This window comes from Sprattus sprattus, assembly GCF_963457725.1.
Source record: "Sprattus sprattus genome assembly, chromosome: 4".
Taxonomy (NCBI): domain Eukaryota; kingdom Metazoa; phylum Chordata; class Actinopteri; order Clupeiformes; family Clupeidae; genus Sprattus; species Sprattus sprattus.
In genome coordinates, this window is record NC_137923.1 from 36,808,657 (window position 1) to 36,826,427 (window position 17,771).

The 17,771-nt window shown below is 42.1% G+C and overlaps 3 protein-coding genes across 4 annotated transcripts in view; all 3 read left to right on the plus strand.

Annotated features, from left to right (window-relative positions):
* pard6gb (par-6 family cell polarity regulator gamma b) overlaps positions 1-3,792 on the plus strand; it is a 51,545-nt gene extending 47,753 nt beyond the window's left edge. Inside the window, exon 3 of the mRNA XM_080836724.1 lies at positions 2,539-3,792. Coding sequence (XP_080692850.1) covers positions 2,539-3,593 — 1,055 coding nt within the window. The 3' untranslated portion in view covers positions 3,594-3,792. The remainder of the gene's footprint in view (positions 1-2,538) is intronic.
* A 2,628-nt stretch (positions 3,793-6,420) lies between these two features.
* Positions 6,421-10,595, plus strand: bloc1s4 (biogenesis of lysosomal organelles complex-1, subunit 4, cappuccino). The gene is made up of 5 exons (XM_080836676.1): positions 6,421-6,762; positions 8,911-8,982; positions 9,454-9,555; positions 9,649-9,783; positions 10,040-10,595. Exons 1-5 carry the CDS (start codon positions 6,469-6,471, stop codon positions 10,145-10,147), a joined length of 711 nt encoding a protein of 236 aa, XP_080692802.1. The 5' UTR covers positions 6,421-6,468; the 3' UTR covers positions 10,148-10,595.
* Positions 10,596-13,750: 3,155 nt separating this feature from the next.
* nutf2l (nuclear transport factor 2, like) lies at positions 13,751-15,902 on the plus strand. 2 transcript variants are annotated; one of them, XM_080836612.1, is made up of 5 exons: positions 13,751-13,867; positions 14,622-14,741; positions 14,830-14,901; positions 15,192-15,290; positions 15,535-15,902. In XM_080836612.1, exons 2-5 carry the CDS (start codon positions 14,643-14,645, stop codon positions 15,646-15,648), a joined length of 384 nt encoding a protein of 127 aa, XP_080692738.1. In that variant the 5' UTR covers positions 13,751-13,867; positions 14,622-14,642; the 3' UTR covers positions 15,649-15,902. The 2 variants fall into 2 exon arrangements, with proteins under 2 accessions (XP_080692738.1, XP_080692739.1); XM_080836613.1 differs by having other exon boundaries at positions 13,798-13,867; positions 14,422-14,741.
* The last annotated feature ends 1,869 nt before the right edge of the window (positions 15,903-17,771 follow it).

Genomic DNA, 17,771 nt, shown 5'->3' on the forward strand with positions numbered 1-17,771 from the left:
AGCGAGACCTAGCATGCTAATAACGAACAGAACCAAAGGTGTATTTTATACCATGCGACACGATCATATTAATATGCAATATAAGAACAACTCACCACCTTAATAATCATATTAAAATGTGCATATGTGCACATTTGCAATGAGCATACCCCAAGCTAAATAGCCACAGGTTTATTTTATACCATGCGACACTATCATATTAATATATGATAATACTAAGTCACCACCATTATAATCATATTAAAATGAGCAGTATTATTAGAATAATCAGGACAGAACTTTGAATAGTGGTGGATGTCAATTTGTAAAGGGGACAGTTATTAGATTTTGAAAATAGAGAGCATATCATACCTCTTCCTCAGAAAGTAAGAACTGAGAAACGGGGAGAGATGACCTTGAACAACGAAACTTTCGAAGGAATGACGTGACCAATTCCAGAATAATTGTGCTTTTTTTCATTGGTTGTTGCGTTAGATCTTCCCCAGATACAGTAGTACTATTATCTGATTAGCTATTGTGTAGCCCATTTATTTTTTTGATTGGCTTGTAAGTAGCAGGCTCATGGAGATGCCTTGATGATTCCTGCCGGTTCCGTAATGAGAACGGCGCTACTGCAGGTACATTTGACACTGGAGTTACTGGGGCACTGGCGACTTTTACTGGGGCACGTGCCCCAGCAATATAGGCCTGACGACGCCCCTGAGTCTGGAAGATGTGTGTTATATGGAGTGAGAAAGGTGTGTGTGTGTGTGTGTGTGTGTGTGTGTGTGTGTGTGTGTGTGTGTGTGTGTGTGTGTGTGTGTGTGTGTGGTGCTGTTGTGTGAGCTACACCCACCATTTCTCATTAGTGTTGGGGGCAGGGTAGTGACTGTAATGAGGAAATAACTAACTGCTCCCCTCCTCTCTCTCTCTCTCTCTGTCTGTCTTTTTCTCTCTCTCTCTTTTTCTCTCTCTCTCTGGGTTTTCCATCAGGAGTTGCACCAGTGGCTTAAATTCCAGAGCTGGGTAAAAAGGCCTGGCTGGCTTGAATCAAACTAATCAGGCAGCAGGCTGGGCCCAGACTACGAATATCTGTGGGCAGGCGGCTTTGATGAAATTCAGAAGCCTTTAAAAGCATGTACTGGAGCTGGCATGATGGAATGTGTGTAGGGGCATCGCCCCGGCACATGGCCAGTTGAGGAATACTCGCCTGAAGAGGTAGCTTATTAAAGCATTGGATGGTCTGCTTGTTAAAGCCCATAATTAGAGGAACACAGAAACAACAGTGGAGATTTAGCTGTGTCCCCCTTAGATGGAATTACATTTTCACATATGCGTGTACACTAGAAGAGCTGGCAATTCAACTTGAGGAGTGGGCTGGGTGCTCCTAGACCTAGTGCGTATCTACATGCTAATCCAGATGTGGCTCTGGATGGTTTTAGAAGTGGTGAAATACCTTAACTTGAAATGTAGAGAATCAGTGCGGATGGCCACTCTTTGGTCTGTTCCTTGAGCAAAAGGAGCGCTACCATTTTGATAGTTGCCATGGCGAATGACCCCACATTCAGACTGTCGTGGTCCTCCCACATCCTCCCCACCTCTTTCCAACAGAAAGAGCAAAAACAAAAGGACAAGTTTAGACAAGTACTAATGACGAGCACACTTACCTGAAACCCAGCTGTTCTAGAATAGTTACATATGAGGGTGGAGGTTTGTCAACTCCCCTTGAACTTCCATTTGCCATGAATGGATCAGGTGGTTGCACACCAGGCCATATTTAGGGGGGGGGGGGGGGGGGGGGGTGCGGCGGCATGTGGGCTGTGGGCTGTGGGGGTCCCAGGCTGTGAGGGTCAGGACTGTTATCTTGGGATCACTGACCCAATCTGGAATGCAAAATGAGTAATGACTTTTTTTTTTTATGCTGAAAACCAAGCATTCAATAAACGCATTAGTCCCATCTTGTGTTTAGTACCTACTTCTTCAAACACAAATGATTCTAATGTGTTTTTACAGTTGAACTGTTAAGCTATAGAACTAGCCATTCAGCACAGCAACTTTTGAAGTCTCCCAAGCCACTGGCTAGTACTGCACCACAACACGATTGCGTAAAGATACAGGATACTCCATCTACGGGATCCCTGGGACTGAAGCAATGGTGCATAGGGCTTTGATATGGAGGTTATACAGGCTAATAGAGATCCTAGTAGAGGTGGAAGGGTTAGTGCACTTAGCTGAAACTTAAGAAGGTTGTTTTGAGTAAAAGTAGTTTTAGCTGTAGTTTGAACTTCAGAAGAGTCTGTTTGCAGCTTGGTTAACAGTTTCAAATCCAGTCAAATCCAGTGTGATTTGTTTGGTTTAGCTTCAGTGGGCCGTTTCGTCTTGTTTTACGTTGACCTTTCTTCTTTCAAAAGGTTTCCAAAGGTGGACAATAACTAGCTCCAGGGGCTACTTGATGTGTGGAGCTGGAGGAGATTGATCTTTATAGTTGGGAGCTACTTTAGGGTACAGTTATATCATTTGAGCAGTGATTTGTGACACTTGTCTGTCTTCTCTTTGCAGAGGAAGTGGACTACAGTAGCTTTGGCAGCAGCACACTCACGCGGAAGAAGAAAGCTGTGGTGACACTCCGCAACGACTTAAACCGAAAGCGTCCTCACATCCGCATTGGCATGCCACAGGACTTCAGACCGGTGTCCTCCATCATCGATGTAGATATCCTGCCTGAGTCCCACCGCCGGGTTCGGCTCTACCGGCATGGATCTGACAAGCCCCTTGGCTTCTATATACGGGATGGGACCAGCGTTCGGGTCACACCCCATGGCTTAGAGAAGGTTCCAGGCATCTTCATCTCACGGATGGTACCAGGGGGGTTGGCGGAGAGCACAGGGCTGCTGGCTGTCAATGATGAGGTACTGGAGGTTAATGGCATAGAGGTGACCGGGAAGACTCTGGATCAGGTGACGGATATGATGATCGCCAACAGCCACAACCTTATCGTCACGGTGAAGCCTGTCAACCAACGCAACAATGTGGTGCGTGCCAGCCGCACATCCGGCAGCTCAGGCCAGAGCTCGGACAGCAGTGCGGGCTCCTGCGGCTACCCTGCCCTTCTGCCCAGCAGCCACGTGCCATCCTCACCCATCCCCGGGGGCGCCCACAGCAACTACGGCGGTGACGACCTGGAGAGTGACGAGGAATCCGACATCGTGATCGAGAGCAGCATTAAGAGGCCATCGCGTCGCTCCAACGCATCCGTGGCCTCCACCTCATCGCGTCTGCAGCCCCAGCTCCCCTACATCCCACCTCATGCCCTGCCCAACACACCCCCCAGCCCCCCCACGCGCCCCCCCTCTATCATCTCTACGGCATCATTCCACTCACAGCCCAGCCTCAATGGGTCTGGCCCTAGCAGCTTGAGCTACCAGCTCCACAGAGACCTAAGCCTGCAAGGTCCCCACATCAACCCCCACTCCCACCATGCCAGTACTCCTGGTCTTCGCCACAGCAATGGCAGCCTGCACAAAATCCTCAGCTCACTGCGCACAGACCCACGCCACAGCCTTGCCCTTCCCAAAGGAGGGGTGGAGGAAGATGGCACTGTTATCACACTATAATGCCCTACACCATACCTCAGACTGATTGTCATTTCCTTTCTACTTTCTCTCTATCGTTCTCTCTATCTTTCCTTTTCCTTCACGTTCACTGTCTCCACACACAAACACCTGATTGCCCAGAGACTGAGTTGGAACATCACCAGAATGGAGACTTTAAACCTTCTAAATGCAATGATGTCAGGAAAAAAGTATTTTTATATAAAAGGAATAATTTAACAGATACTTAATACGATGATGAAATGGCAACATCTTCTCAATGCTTATTTTTGTTTTGTATTTGTTTTTGCATTTGCCAGACCACTAAACAAACATAACTGTTGATTTGTCTTTTCCCACTCACTTTAAGCAAGTCTCTGTAGCTCCTCAATAATGGGACCAAATTGGAGCTTTTGCATTTTCTAAGTTTATTTTGAATTTATTTGTGTTGATTAGAGTTGGTTTGTGTATCTGGGGACTGGCTAGTCCACACATACATTTAAAGAAACAGTAACCAGAATTTAAATATTGTTTACCCTTGATACAGAAGAGTTCTAGGCAACTCCACTAAGAATTGTAGAATTTCCCACACAGTTCAATTTAGTCTTCCCCACAAATGGACCTTTGCCACTTTTTAAGACTTTTTTTGTCCTTTTTGTGTACGTTACAAAAGTGTTCCATACATTCTGGAATTTCTTATTGGGAGCTGTTACATTGAGTCTCTTTACTATAACACTTCAACCAAACATTTTCTTTTTTAAGTAACATCTATTTGCTGAGTGCATTTTATTGTCTTCACGACATAAGCTGAGGAGATACACAACGTTTGTTTCACCACACTGATGTTGGCTTTAATGGCTGCAGAACACCATCTGAAGGCCATGCGGTCAGTCAGTTTCCCTGTCACTAAACTCTCCACCCCAGAGTCCTGTCTCATCTCTGGTAACACATCTCACTGTCCTATCTGTGTGTTGTTTCCCACTCTGAACAGCCTGGTTTGCATGGGAGGTACAAATGCATCACGGATCACCACTAATGACTGGGTGAAGGGATGCCTATTGGGATTAGTGGTAGCCTACTGAAGTAGCCTACCCTTTTTTAATCGTTTTCAACAAATGTAACCCTGGGAATAATGTCACATTTAAAGAGCAAGTGAATCCTTTCATTTAGAATCATGTACATGCCTGTGGAGTTTATCTTTCAGAATGAAGCCCAAGCTGCACACCTTTCGTGTCAATACCATGTTCGATCCCTGGAAATATATCTGATCTGCACACGTTATTTTTAATATTAGTTTTTTGTTACCACTCGGGAACGTAGACAGGTACTCATGCTGCTCTTCAGAGACACATGCGGTACCATCCCGTGCGTTGTTGGCCTATTTTGTGATTTAGCACCACCTGCTGGCATATGCAAGGTTTTTGTGCGGCTCAATCATCATTGCCAGCTTCCATCATACACAAATGTTGCGTTGGTATTATTTATTGCTAAGATTTCTTCAAATCTCTTTCTGGAATGTCAGGCTGTTGTCCATTTTTGTCCAATCTGTGTTCATATCCATTTTTATTGTGAATAAATTGTTTAAAAAAAAAAACTCTAATCCTCTCCATTACACCATAAAGCACTGGTTGTTTCATTTTCATATTTCATAATTTTATAGTGGTGTGTATTGCATTCAGATAAGAAACGATTGAGATTGCTTTGATGTATCTGTTTATTTTATAAAGAAACATATTTTTATATTATTTTTAATATATTTTTATTTAAAAAAAATAAAAGCCTTCACACGCATGACTGCCAGCTATACTGCCAAAAGAAACTATTTAGTGTGTTGGCAAGCGTCTATCAGTGTCAGCTGGGCTGTTGGTGGTGTTTGCAAGGTTTTCGCATGCCTTTTAGGTAGTTATCTTGCTAGTTTAGGAAGAGAACTCTGTATTGCTGCTTTAAAGGAAGCTGACTGCACTGACTCTGTCCCCTTTTAGTTTTCAGCCTGGCCTCTGGAACAGACAAAAGACCTCTGCCTGGGGATCTTAAAGTACGTTCCGCTGCGTAGAGGCGGAGAGGTCAGAGAGCCAGTGTAGAGAGTACAACACTGAGAGGTCAGAGAGCCGGTGTAGAGAGGCTTAAATAGGAGTGATATCACGTCTCTTGGTTTTGGTTCGAAGCCTGGCAGCTGACTTCTTAACACATCAGGTGGTGAGGTTGGCCACAAAGAGCCCAGCCATCCCCACAAAATAAATCTATGAAGTTGAATGGCTGGAACTAGAGTGTGTAGGAGTCAACAATGTCCAGATCAATCTTTTATGGGAAGTGAGCAAAAATAATACATTGCTTAATAGGATTCAGGTTGAGGTGCATGATCAGATGCCGATCTGGATATTTTCTTGGAACCTTTTTCTGATATGCATTTGAGTCACTGTCTCTTCCGTGATGTGCTCATTAATCTTCATTTTCTCTGTGGTTTCACAACCCGGTTAATGACGTGATTTAAATATAATAATCTTTTTTTATTATTATTATACAGATTTTTTCAGATGTAAATAAAGTACTCAATCAAATCAACCTACATCTAGGAAAGATGAAACATTGAAACAATAAACCTATATGATGTATTTCAGTGTAGCCTTCATGGGCAGCAACCTTACTTTTAAGTTACATATACTTCGCCTCTACAAGTATTTCTTAACAGACTGTGAGGTTATGGTTAATAAATGCAAAGAGAAATGCATTTTAACGTATGGTAAACTGCGTTTTAGCCTTAAGTTACTTCGAAACGCGGTTGTAAAAAAAAAAAAAAACGTTTTGATTGACTCCTTTGAGCCACTGTCATCATGTGATCAGACCACAAAGACAACTACACAACCATTTTTCATAGAGAAAACAAATCTGTGGTGTGAGTATGGCTCAAGCCCATCGTCCCGACAGGTTTGGTGTTCTGTCTCCGTTGGAGGAGTCTAGTGCGGAGGTCAGCCGAGATAGCGGGATCGTTTCCCAGAGCGCCAGCAGCTTGTCCATGGTCAGCGAGGCCCTCAGTAGCGGAACTGTCTCTCAGAGCCCCAGCTTCGGCGCTGCGGTGTCTCAGAGTCCAAGCTTCAACTCCGGGGAGCCCGTGCCAGATTGCGTGGACGATGAGATCCTGAGACACACCGCCCAAAGTTACTCTGCGTACATCAGAGCCAATGCAAGTGATGAGGTTAGAGTCAAAAAATGTTTATTAATTACGACTTTTTCTTCGATAGTGAAAAAAAGCTATCGCTGTCAACTGTGCACCCATAACCGTTAACGCTAGCTGTCTCTCCGCTAACTTGTACTGTGTGACAGTAGTCATGCAGAGACAGTGCCTCGTTTGTTGGTCTACTTAATAATTTACCAGAGAATTTGTGTTTGTCGCGTGCACTCTCATTAGCCTGCTGTTATGTGCACATGTATTCTGTGAAGAATTTTCATTCGAAACGTTCGAGTTGTGAACAGACGGTAGGTACATAATTTCTTTATTTGTCAATCCTGTTCCTTCCTTCCTTTCGTTACGTCCTAAACCCTGCCTCTGATAAAAACGTGAAGGAATCGAGGTAGGAAGGCAATGAGGATGGAGGAATCAAGGACAGACACTCATGACAAATGAGATGTTCTTGATCACTCACACATCATTTTACGCCAATTGCCTCTTGGTTTGTCGTTATATACAGCATAATAAACTAAGGATTTTAACACCAGTTAAAACACGTATTCTACAGTACTTAATTGATTTGATAGTGGAAACAAATACTCATAAGGTTTGTTGCAATTATTTGTACTTGTATTGACACAGGTGTACATTTAATTTAATTATTCATAATCATTATTTTCTTTGTTTTTAATGCCAAATTAAACAACTGCTGAGGTCTCAATTTAAATTCACAAACTGGGTTATGTGTTATTACATGAATTCGAACCTAAATAGAGAACAGTCATTGCAAGTTATTACAGTGCAGAAGAAAGACATGATTGCACACCATAAGATTGTTCATATAAAGTGACTTTTTAAAAATAATTTTAAACAAACTCTCTATTGAATTAAGCCTACTTTAGCAAGTTTGTCCCAGGAGGGCAATTGGTTTTTCCTCAAGACATAGACAACAATAAAAAAAACACAACAGACAACAATACAACAATAAAAAATATAGAAATGCAGGTATCAAAAGCCAGAGGGTGGGAGTGGAAGTGGTGGGCACGACCTGTCTATTGTGTAGATCAGTCAGGGGGTGGGCACGACCTGTCTATTGTGTAGTGGTGGGCACGACCTGTCTATTGTGTAGTGGTGGGCACGACCTGTCTATTGTGTAGGTCAGTGAGGGGGTGGGCACGACCTGTCTATTGTGTAGTGGTGGGCACGACCTGTCTATTGTGTAGTGGTGGGCACGACCTGTCTATTGTGTAGGTCAGTGAGGGGGTGGGCACGACCTGTCTATTGTGTAGGTCAGTGAGGGGGTGGGCACGACCTGTCTATTGTGTAGTGGTGGGCACGACCTGTCTATTGTGTAGTGGTGGGCACGACCTGTCTATTGTGTAGGTCAGTGAGGGGGTGGGCACGACCTGTCTATTGTGTATGTCAGTGAGGGGGTGGGCACGACCTGTCTATTGTGTATGACAGTGAGGGGGTGGGCACGACCTGTCTATTGTGTAGGTCAGTGAGGGGGTGGGCACGACCTGTCTATTGTGTAGTGGTGGGCACGACCTGTCTATTGTGTAGGTCAGTGAGGGGGTGGGCACGACCTGTCTATTGTGTAGGTCAGTGAGGGGGTGGGCACGACCTGTCTATTGTGTATGTCAGTGAGGGGGTGGGCACGACCTGTCTATTGTGGAGGTCAGAGAAGAGGTGGGCACGACCTGTCTACAACCTGCTTATTGTGTAGGTCAGTGAGGTTACTTTCCTGGGCACCTAAGAAGTTTACTGCTGACCTTTACTATTTTAGAAAGAGCCTTGACACTAACATTGCCATACCAACAGATTACAGAAAATGTTAATGTAAACTCAATATAGGATGTGTAAAAAGGGTTATGAGGGTCTTTAACATGAAACTTAACGAAGGCAAAATAATCGTTGCTGGCACTTTTTGCAAAGTTAAAAAGAGCAGAGTCATCAGCAAATTATAAGATGTCTCCGTTGTCTTGCCGGCTGTGGCAGTCGTCAGTATAATAAATGTAGAGGACGTCTATGCCACAGGCTGGAGGAACGAGGACGGATGAAGCATGCCAATAACGTAATGGACTGTACCTCTTGTGTACAGAATATGTAGTGGATGTAACACTTTTACCTCCTATAGCTGAGCTAATGTTCATGTAAGTTTTCTGTCATCCACAGATCCTTCACTTAGAGAAGAGTCTGGAGGAAATGCTCACAAGAGTAGATGAATTCGTAGGAATGCTTGATATGGTAAGTGATATCTGCCCTAACTAAAGATGAATGCTTGATATGGTAAGTGATATCTGCCCTAACTAAAGATGAATGCTGGATATGGTAAGTGATATCTGCCCTAACTAAAGATGAATGCTTGATATGGTAAGTCATACCTGCCCTAACTAAAGATGGATGCTTGATATGGTAAGTGATACCTGCCCTAACTAAAGATGAATGCTTGATATGGAAAGTGATACCTGCCCTAACTAAAGATGTTATATTGTGTTATATTAGGTCCTACTCATGTTTTCTGATCGGTTTTGTTAAACCAATAGCAGTACTCTCTAATTTATTGATGCATAGGTTTTCTTGGTAATCTTTAGGTAAATATAAACCCTGTAGAGACAGTCAGATCCAAACATATGTGAAGTGAAGTCACATAACTGGTAAATGAGACAACATATTGAGATACCACCTTAGTGTTATTTTTGTATCTGTTTTATCTAGATCCGCAATGATACATCACAAATCGTCAACGAGAATCTACCTCAAATCCACAGAAAATCGGAAGAGATGAGACAAATCTATAGAAAGATTGACAAGTTGGAGGTACGGATGCACTGAGATGGTCATTCATCTGTCCCATATCCCCTTCTGTTTGGTACTGTGCTTAATGCAGGTGCTTTGTTCTTCCCCTGAAAGACTTTTGTGAAGATGGTTGGTGCCAATGTGAATGCAATGGAGGAGCAGGTAACCCAGGCTGAAGGGGAGGTGGGGACCTTACCTGGAGCCTTCAAAAAGATCTTCCGCACCATGAGTGTTCCAGGATTCTTAAATGTAAGGCACAACACTGGAATATTGGCATAAGTATGACCAGTAGGCAAATTAATGGATCACCTTAATGAGTTGCTGAGTTTAATGTTATACATTTTCTGTGACATTTTGTTATGAGGATATGTAGAATATTTTAGACTCTTGAAATGTGTAGTCAGACTACAAGTAATAAATGGTTGTTAGTTTAAGTCTATAATGTTGTGCCCTCTTACTGTCAGTGTCAGACTGTCACATGTTAGCTCTGTCATCACCCCTACAGAAACCCTCCAGCCCCAGAAGACCCCAGCATCACAGTCAAGAGCTCCCTGCGGTGTTCCGTACCGATGACTATTTCCCTCCTCATACAGACCGCTCAGGAGGAGTGTAGACCCATGCCAACCGTCTCATACCCTGAACATTTGGAATGGCTGCAGGGCTAAAGAGAGGAATAGTTCATCACACAGCAACTGCTGTGGAAAGACCCCATGGTGCTCCAGCTTCAAGAGCAATATGGACCCAGGCGCTAGGTGTTATCTGGATTTTTATCTTTTGTTTCAGTTGCCGTTTGAACCAGTACAACTTTGTAGCCAAATTATTTAGGTTTTTTTTAAAGATGGATGCCCAAGTGCCTCTTTCTGTTAAACTGTCCTATGTGTCTGCTGGGAGGTTGTCTGGCGTAATGGGTACTGCATATCAACTACTGTAAATAGATTTATACAATAATTATATTGCATATAGTACTTACCTTTTCTTGCATTAAGGGGATTTGCGTTAAAATGATGTTATAACATATACATTGTTTTTGTTCAATTTGCTATGCAGTCACAAATGACCAAATGCTACTGATTATATTTCTGTTCGTTTTCCAGAATGGACAACATGACTTAACACATTCTGTTTATACCTCTATTCGCCAACTGTAATAACATAACTGAATTTATTAAAGAAAAAAGTTTTTAAGTAAACAACATTATTACTTTGCCTTTAATTGCAGCACTGGGTCAGTATAATGCATTTTGAAAGTGTGTCCATCATTTGATTGAGGTTGTAGCATGAACGCCCCCACCCCATCACTATAATATCCTCAGAGAATGTGCCGTGTCAAATTACACACATTGTTCAGGAAGGTTTGAAGATCATAACAAATAGACCAATAGACCCGATCCCAAATAGCTAGACTAATTAAGTGTGTGTCAGGCACATTAGTGTATGACTCATTAAATACATGACTGCCTGTGTGCCACAGGCCATTCAGGTCTTATCATTTATACTGTTCGTAAGAATCTTAGACATGTGCTACGGGACTGTTAAAGATGCCTATAAATCCTACGCGATGTCACCCCTTGGATCTTCTGACCATAGTAGTGACTTTTTGGCCCCGATCTATAAATCAGCCCTTAAGAGAGGAAAAGTTGAGCGTAAAGAGGTCCCAGTACGGACACATAGCGCCATTAAAGAGTTGAATGGCTGCTTCTATAGTACCAATTGGGATGTTTTTAAAGACTCATGCACAGATCTAGACGAACTGACTTTTACTGTGTCAAGCTATATCAAATTTTGTGAGCAAATGATTATTCCTACAAAGACGATCACATTATACCCCAATAATAAACCCTGGGTGAGTAGATCACTTAAGCAGGTTCTTAATAAGAAAAAAATTGCTTTTCAACAGAAAGACATACACCAAAAAAAAGATACTCAAAGGATGGTGAAAAGGGAAATAAAATTGGCCAAAACCCAGTTTAAGAACAAGGTGGAAGATCAACTGAAGAACGGAAATGCTTATTGTGCTTGGAAAGGGATTAAGACTATGGTGGGAATGAGTAATAAGAAAAAAGGGGTGGCTGCATCTGATAAACCCAACACTGTCTTGGTGGAGGAGTTGAATCAGTTTTACTTAAGATTTGACTCTCAGGATTTTAAGGATGATCTGGCCGAATTTAGATCTGAGTCTGAGGGAAGTCAGATTCTGATTGACGAATATGACGTCTGGAAGACTCTTGAGCGGACTAACATAAGGAAAAGCCAGGGGCCTGACCACATCAGTGGACGATTGCTTAAGGACTGTGCTCTGTTTTTGAGCAGTATTTTCACATATATTTTTCAACTCTCACTATCACAAAGGAAAGTTCCAGGGGTATGGAAGGAATCAGTAGTGGTCCCAGTGGCAAAAGTTCCCTCTCCAAAGGCGCTGAATGACTACCGCCCTGTGGCCCTGACCTCTCTGGTGATGAAAGGTTTTGAGCGTATTGTGAAGAGGAGCTTACTTGTCATGACTCAGGACAGAATTGATCCACTCCAATTTGCATACCTACCAAATAAGGGGGTTGAGGACGCTACAGCAACACTTCTGGACTTTGTTACTGGTCACTTAGGGGGTAAGAAGACACACGCACGCCTGTGTTTTGTTGATTTTTCATCAGCCTTCAACTGTATGCAGCCCCATATTCTTGCTCAGAGACTATTACAATTCCCTGATATTGACTTTGGTACCATATGCTGGCTGGTTGACTTCCTAACGTTGAGGTCACAGAGAACCCGCATAAATAACACCTTATCTGAGGTCCTCATGTGTTCCACAGGGTCACCTCAGGGATGCGTTTTGTCACCACTTCTGTTTGTGCTTTACACCAATGACTGTCAGAGTATGTTTGAATCAAGGCATATCATCAAATATGCTGATGATTCTGTGATTATTAGCCTTCTGCAAGACCAAGAGGCCGGCCATGGCCCAGTTCTGGACAATTTTATTTCATGGTGCAAGGACTCCTATTTACCTCTCAACACCTCCAAAACCAAAGAGATGTGCATAGACTTTCGCCGTAATCCCCCCACCATCATTCCAACTCAGATTGATGGCACAGCGTTGGAGGTGGTAGGCCAATATAAGTACTTGGGCACCATTCTGGATGATAGACTGAACTTTGACACCAACACAGACTATATATGTAAAAAGGCCAATCAGAGACTGTTCTTTTTAAGAAAGTTGAAAGTGTTCAATGTCAGCAGCTCACTTCTAAAAACTTTTTATCTATCTTTTATTGAGTCAATTTTAACCTTTGCTATGATCTGTTGGTTTGGCAATCTGAGTGTGACCAACAAAAATAGGCTGGGTAAGACTGTCAAGATATGTCAGAAAATAATTGGCACTGACCTCAACAGCATTAGGCATGTGTATGAGGCCAGAGTCACACAGAGGGCAATGGCCATTTTGGCTAACATCACTCACCCACTACACTCTGAGTTCTGCCTCCTACCATCAGGGAGGAGGTATACCTACCGAAAAGATAACAGGTCCAACAGATACCTGCGATCTTTCATACCATCAGCTATTGGGCTTCTCAACAAGTGATAGGTCATCTTCTATCCCTGCCCATGTTACAGCACTCATCTTTTTAAGTACAGTGTACTGTAGCATGGTGGTTTATATGTGAATTTATGTTCTTAACTATTTATTACTTCATGTTTTATGTGTCCTCTTATATGTGCTGGCTATATGTTGTAGATCAAATTGCCCCTTGGGGACATTAAAGACTTTCAATCAATCAAGAAAATGATGTTATGAGGGTTTAATTTTACCCCCATATTGAGGGTGCAAGCGACTGATTTTCTTCACTAAATTGAATTTTATGAGCGAGTATCTTTTGATGTTTCATCATGTTACTTGATATGTGTAAATTACAGACTTTTGATTGGAAGTAATTGTAGACATGAATATGTTATACGACATTTTTATTTTTATATTTAGCTTAATTATCTTTAAATTATCTTACATGTTACCCTGTTTTGTTATTAATGCATATCCAAAAATGTTATCCAAAAATTATTAAATCTGAGACGAATCTGTTCGACTGTTTCATAAGTATTTTGTTGTTATATTCCGGGATTCTCCCTTTCAACTGTTGCGTTCTTGGGGACCTTTTTTTTAAATTGTCGGCGAACTTTTATCCCTCATTGAATATCCGGTTCTCTTCCTTATTGCCGCTATTGTGACACCGACACGGTAAACTATATTTTACCTTATTGCCGCTAGTGTTACACTAACTGTTCGCGGGAATTTTGGGGAGCAAACCGGCCCGGGCCGTCTTTCTGGATTTTGTGCTTGGCGGTGAGTTGCTACTTTCCTCTGGGGTACACGCCATTTATTTAATGCTCTTATGTTTAGTTAGCATTAACTTGTCCATGCGCTGTGAGTGAAATGATTGTGTCCCACGTGATTGCCTGTTTCTCAACTCACACAGTTTTTAAGTTAGAATGTCGTTTTCATTTCCTGCTAGCTGGCTAGCATACATATTCTGATCAAATCAGAATCAGAATCAGCTTTTATTGGCCAAGTTAGTTTGCACAAACAAGGAATTTGTCTTGGTGCAGTGGCTCTCAGGTGTGCTTACACATGTTACACAAATATACATACATCACAACACAAAACAATACAACAGTGCAAAACAATACAGCAGTGCAAAACAATACAATACAACAGTGCAATGGTCAACAAGTCTTAAAAAATATTTACAAACAATAGTGCAAAGTAAAGAGTCCAGGAAGAGCAGGAATAAATAAAAATACAATATGGTATGAGAATGACGGTTATATAGGAAGGGTGGAATAAATAGATATGGTTGCAGGGGTAATTGTACAATGAGTTATTTTTTTTTTTTACAGTGCCACAGAGGGATTAGTTGTTCAGGAGAGAGACAGCAAGAGGGAAGAAACTGTTTTTGTTTCTGGAGGTCTCACAGAGATCTCAATATCTTGCTAGTTTAGCTAATGACGTTATCGCTGAATGAAAGTCAGAAGTGTGGGTTTTTAGCTGAGCAGACACATGTTCAGAAGCAGTGACACGTGTTGTGTTGTTGCTTTAGCTAGTGGACATCGAGTTGGAAATGGAAGACAAACCTTTGTGGGAACAGATAGGCGCTGGGTTTGTACAGCTATACTACCAACAGTTCGACACGGACCGCGTCAAGCTTGCGGACCTCTACGTGAGTAAACAAGCACTTTTTCCTAGTGCACTACTTGTATGAGCACAACTTGGGCGACGCCAAAAACGATTTTGGTTTCTTTTCTCAGTATGATGACTGCTTTATGACATTTGAAGGAACCACTGTGCGGGGGAAAAACGACGTCATGGCGAAGTTAAATGTAAGTCAACTTGATTGCATCAAGATTTCCAACTGAAATTTTCATAGCTTCCAATGTAACATTTTGTCCTTATTCACCCCTGTTGCGCACGTGGTTACTTTTGTAATTAAACTAAAACTACCGTCAGGTTGTGTAGCTATACATTTGTCTCTGGGGCCACTGCCCAAAGTGTCAAGAGTAACAGCTGAATGTGTACAGCTACACCTATGTTTGAGATGGTGTCCTAGTGGTTTGTACATACAAGGCGATTTGTGATTCTGATGGAATGCCCGTTTCCTGCTTCTGTGTAGAGTCTGCCATTCCGATCTATCCAACACATTATCACAGCACAGGACCACCACCCCACACCCGACAGCTGTGTCATGAGTATGGTGATGGGACAGCTCAAGGTAAGGTTGCTTATATACGTTTGATTGTCTCCTCATCAGTTTAAGGTGATTTCAGGGGAACAAGAAACACAATTCCCCCTCATAGGAAATGTCAAATGTAACCATTAGTCTTCTCTTTGTCTGGTTATATCCCAGAAATGTAGAGCTGTTTACATTGTACGTTTTGGTTCTGAGGAGGCCGTATGTGTGTGGTCTTAGCTAGCTCATGGGCAAGTATATTTTAATATGCGTCTTCCCTTTTCAGGCAGATCAGGACCAAGTCATGGGGTTCCAGCAAGTGTTCGTGCTGAAGAACATTGGCACCAAGTGGCTCTGCACTAATGAGATGTTTAGATTATCCCTACATAATAACGCATAATGCAAATAAAGTTTCTTAAGAGAGCTCCAGACCTTGATTAGTTTCATATATTTTGAAGAATGATGTAGTGTGTCAGAATACAAAGTTTCCATTTATATAATAAAATAACCCATTAATGATTCCATCTTTAGGAATTATCTTTAAAGCCTGGGCAACAATGTTTTTAATCCCCCAACAGCTAGTTTGTTAAGTATCTTTCATTTGTATAACTCAAACTTATGTATTTTTTTCCCATAACTAAATATTTACATTTCCTTAAGTCCATGTGTGTTTTTTTTATAGCTTTTTTGAGCATACATGCACACTCTATTCCTTTGCAATGTAATCCACCTGAGAAGCATTCTCTTTTCCTTGCCTATCTACCTCCCTTCCCCTCTTCGTCTCTTTACACCCTCCCTCTCATACACACTTTGATAAACCTTTATTGTGGTCCTTCTCTCTCCTACTTGCTCAAACCTTTCTGTTGAGGTCCAATCAGCAATTCTGGGGAAAAAGTTAGTGATATTTTAGCTCAACAGCCAATCAAATGACACCCCTCCTTTATGTGCTTATGTAGCACTGTGTTGCTAGACAGCCACAGGAATAGTGTGTGGCTTGGTCCATTTACAGAGCCAAGACTACAAACACCTCGGACACATTCAATCTGAAAACACTGCACCATTTTGCTACGCTTTCCAGGTTGACTGAGTTCCAATCCCAATGTCCACTCTCACCGACTCCCAGACTTTGAGGGCCGTTCCTGCTAAATCCATGAGGGCTTAGGGCTGCTCCACCTGTCGGGTTGTCAAGTGCACAAGGGTACCCTCTCAGGCATTATGTATGTGATGTGAAACACGGGGTTACCAGGGAAAGTGTGAAAGCTTAAATAGGGAACTATATGAACAGGGATTTAAGATGTTAACAGAAAACACATGATAACAGGAATGCAAGCATATGCTATATTACATACCTATTAGATTTATCAACCATCCAGCCAACCACAAAATCATCAAGGCATGTCAGTTGGGTTTCTGGCATGCCTTGATGTTTTTTTTTTATATATTCCCTCACTAAAAACTTTGAGGCAAAAGTGACATGTATGATTATATTTTACAAGACCTCAGCAATAATAACATAAGAGTAAAAGGAATGTAGTAAAACATTTTTTAATTTAAATCAAGTCTAGACATACCCTTACAAAAAGCACAATATTCCCCACGGGGAAGAAGAGACTTCAGCAGAACTGAGGCCTATCTGCTTGAAGCTGGCCGGGGCGGGCTTGTAGCAGGGGAGGGAGAAGATACAGATGGGAAATAAATAATCAGGAACATAGCCGAAGAAATCATATACAGCCGCGGAAAAAATTAAGAGACCACTTCAAAATTATCAGTTTCTCTGGTTTTACTATTTATTGGTATGTGTTAAAGTAAAATGTACATTTTTGTTTTATTCTATAACCTACTGGCAACATTCCTACCAAATTTCAAATAAAAATATTGTCATTTAGATCATTTATTTGCAGAAAAATGACAATTGGTCAAAATAGCAAAAAAGATGCAGTGTCTTCAGATCTCGAATAATGCAAAGAAAACAAGCTCATATTCATTTTTAAACTACACAATACTAATGCTTACACTTAGGAAGAGTTCAGAAATCAATATTTGGTGGAATAACCTTGATTTAAAATCACAACTTTCATGTGTCTTGGCATGCTCTCCACCAGTCTTTCACATTGCCGTTGGGTGACTTTATGCTACTCCTGGCGCAAGAATTCAAGCAGCTCGGCTTCTTTTCATGGCTTGTGACCATCCATCTTCCTCTTGATCACATTTCAGAGGTTTTTTATGGGATTCAGGTCTCGAAATTGGGCTGGCCATGACAGGGTCCTGATCTGGTGGTACTCCATCCACACCTTTACTGGCCTGGCTGTGTGGCATGGAGCATTGCCCTGCTGGAAAAAACACTTCTCAGAGTTGGGGAACATTGTCAGAGCAAAAGGAAGCAAGTTTTTCTTCCGGGACAACGTTGTACTTTGCCTGGCTGAGGTTTGTAAAAGACCATAAGGATTGAAAAAGCGGACTGGAGGTTCTTCTAAGTTCGTCTTCTCTGATGAGTCTGATTTCACAGTAGGTGCAAGACTCTCT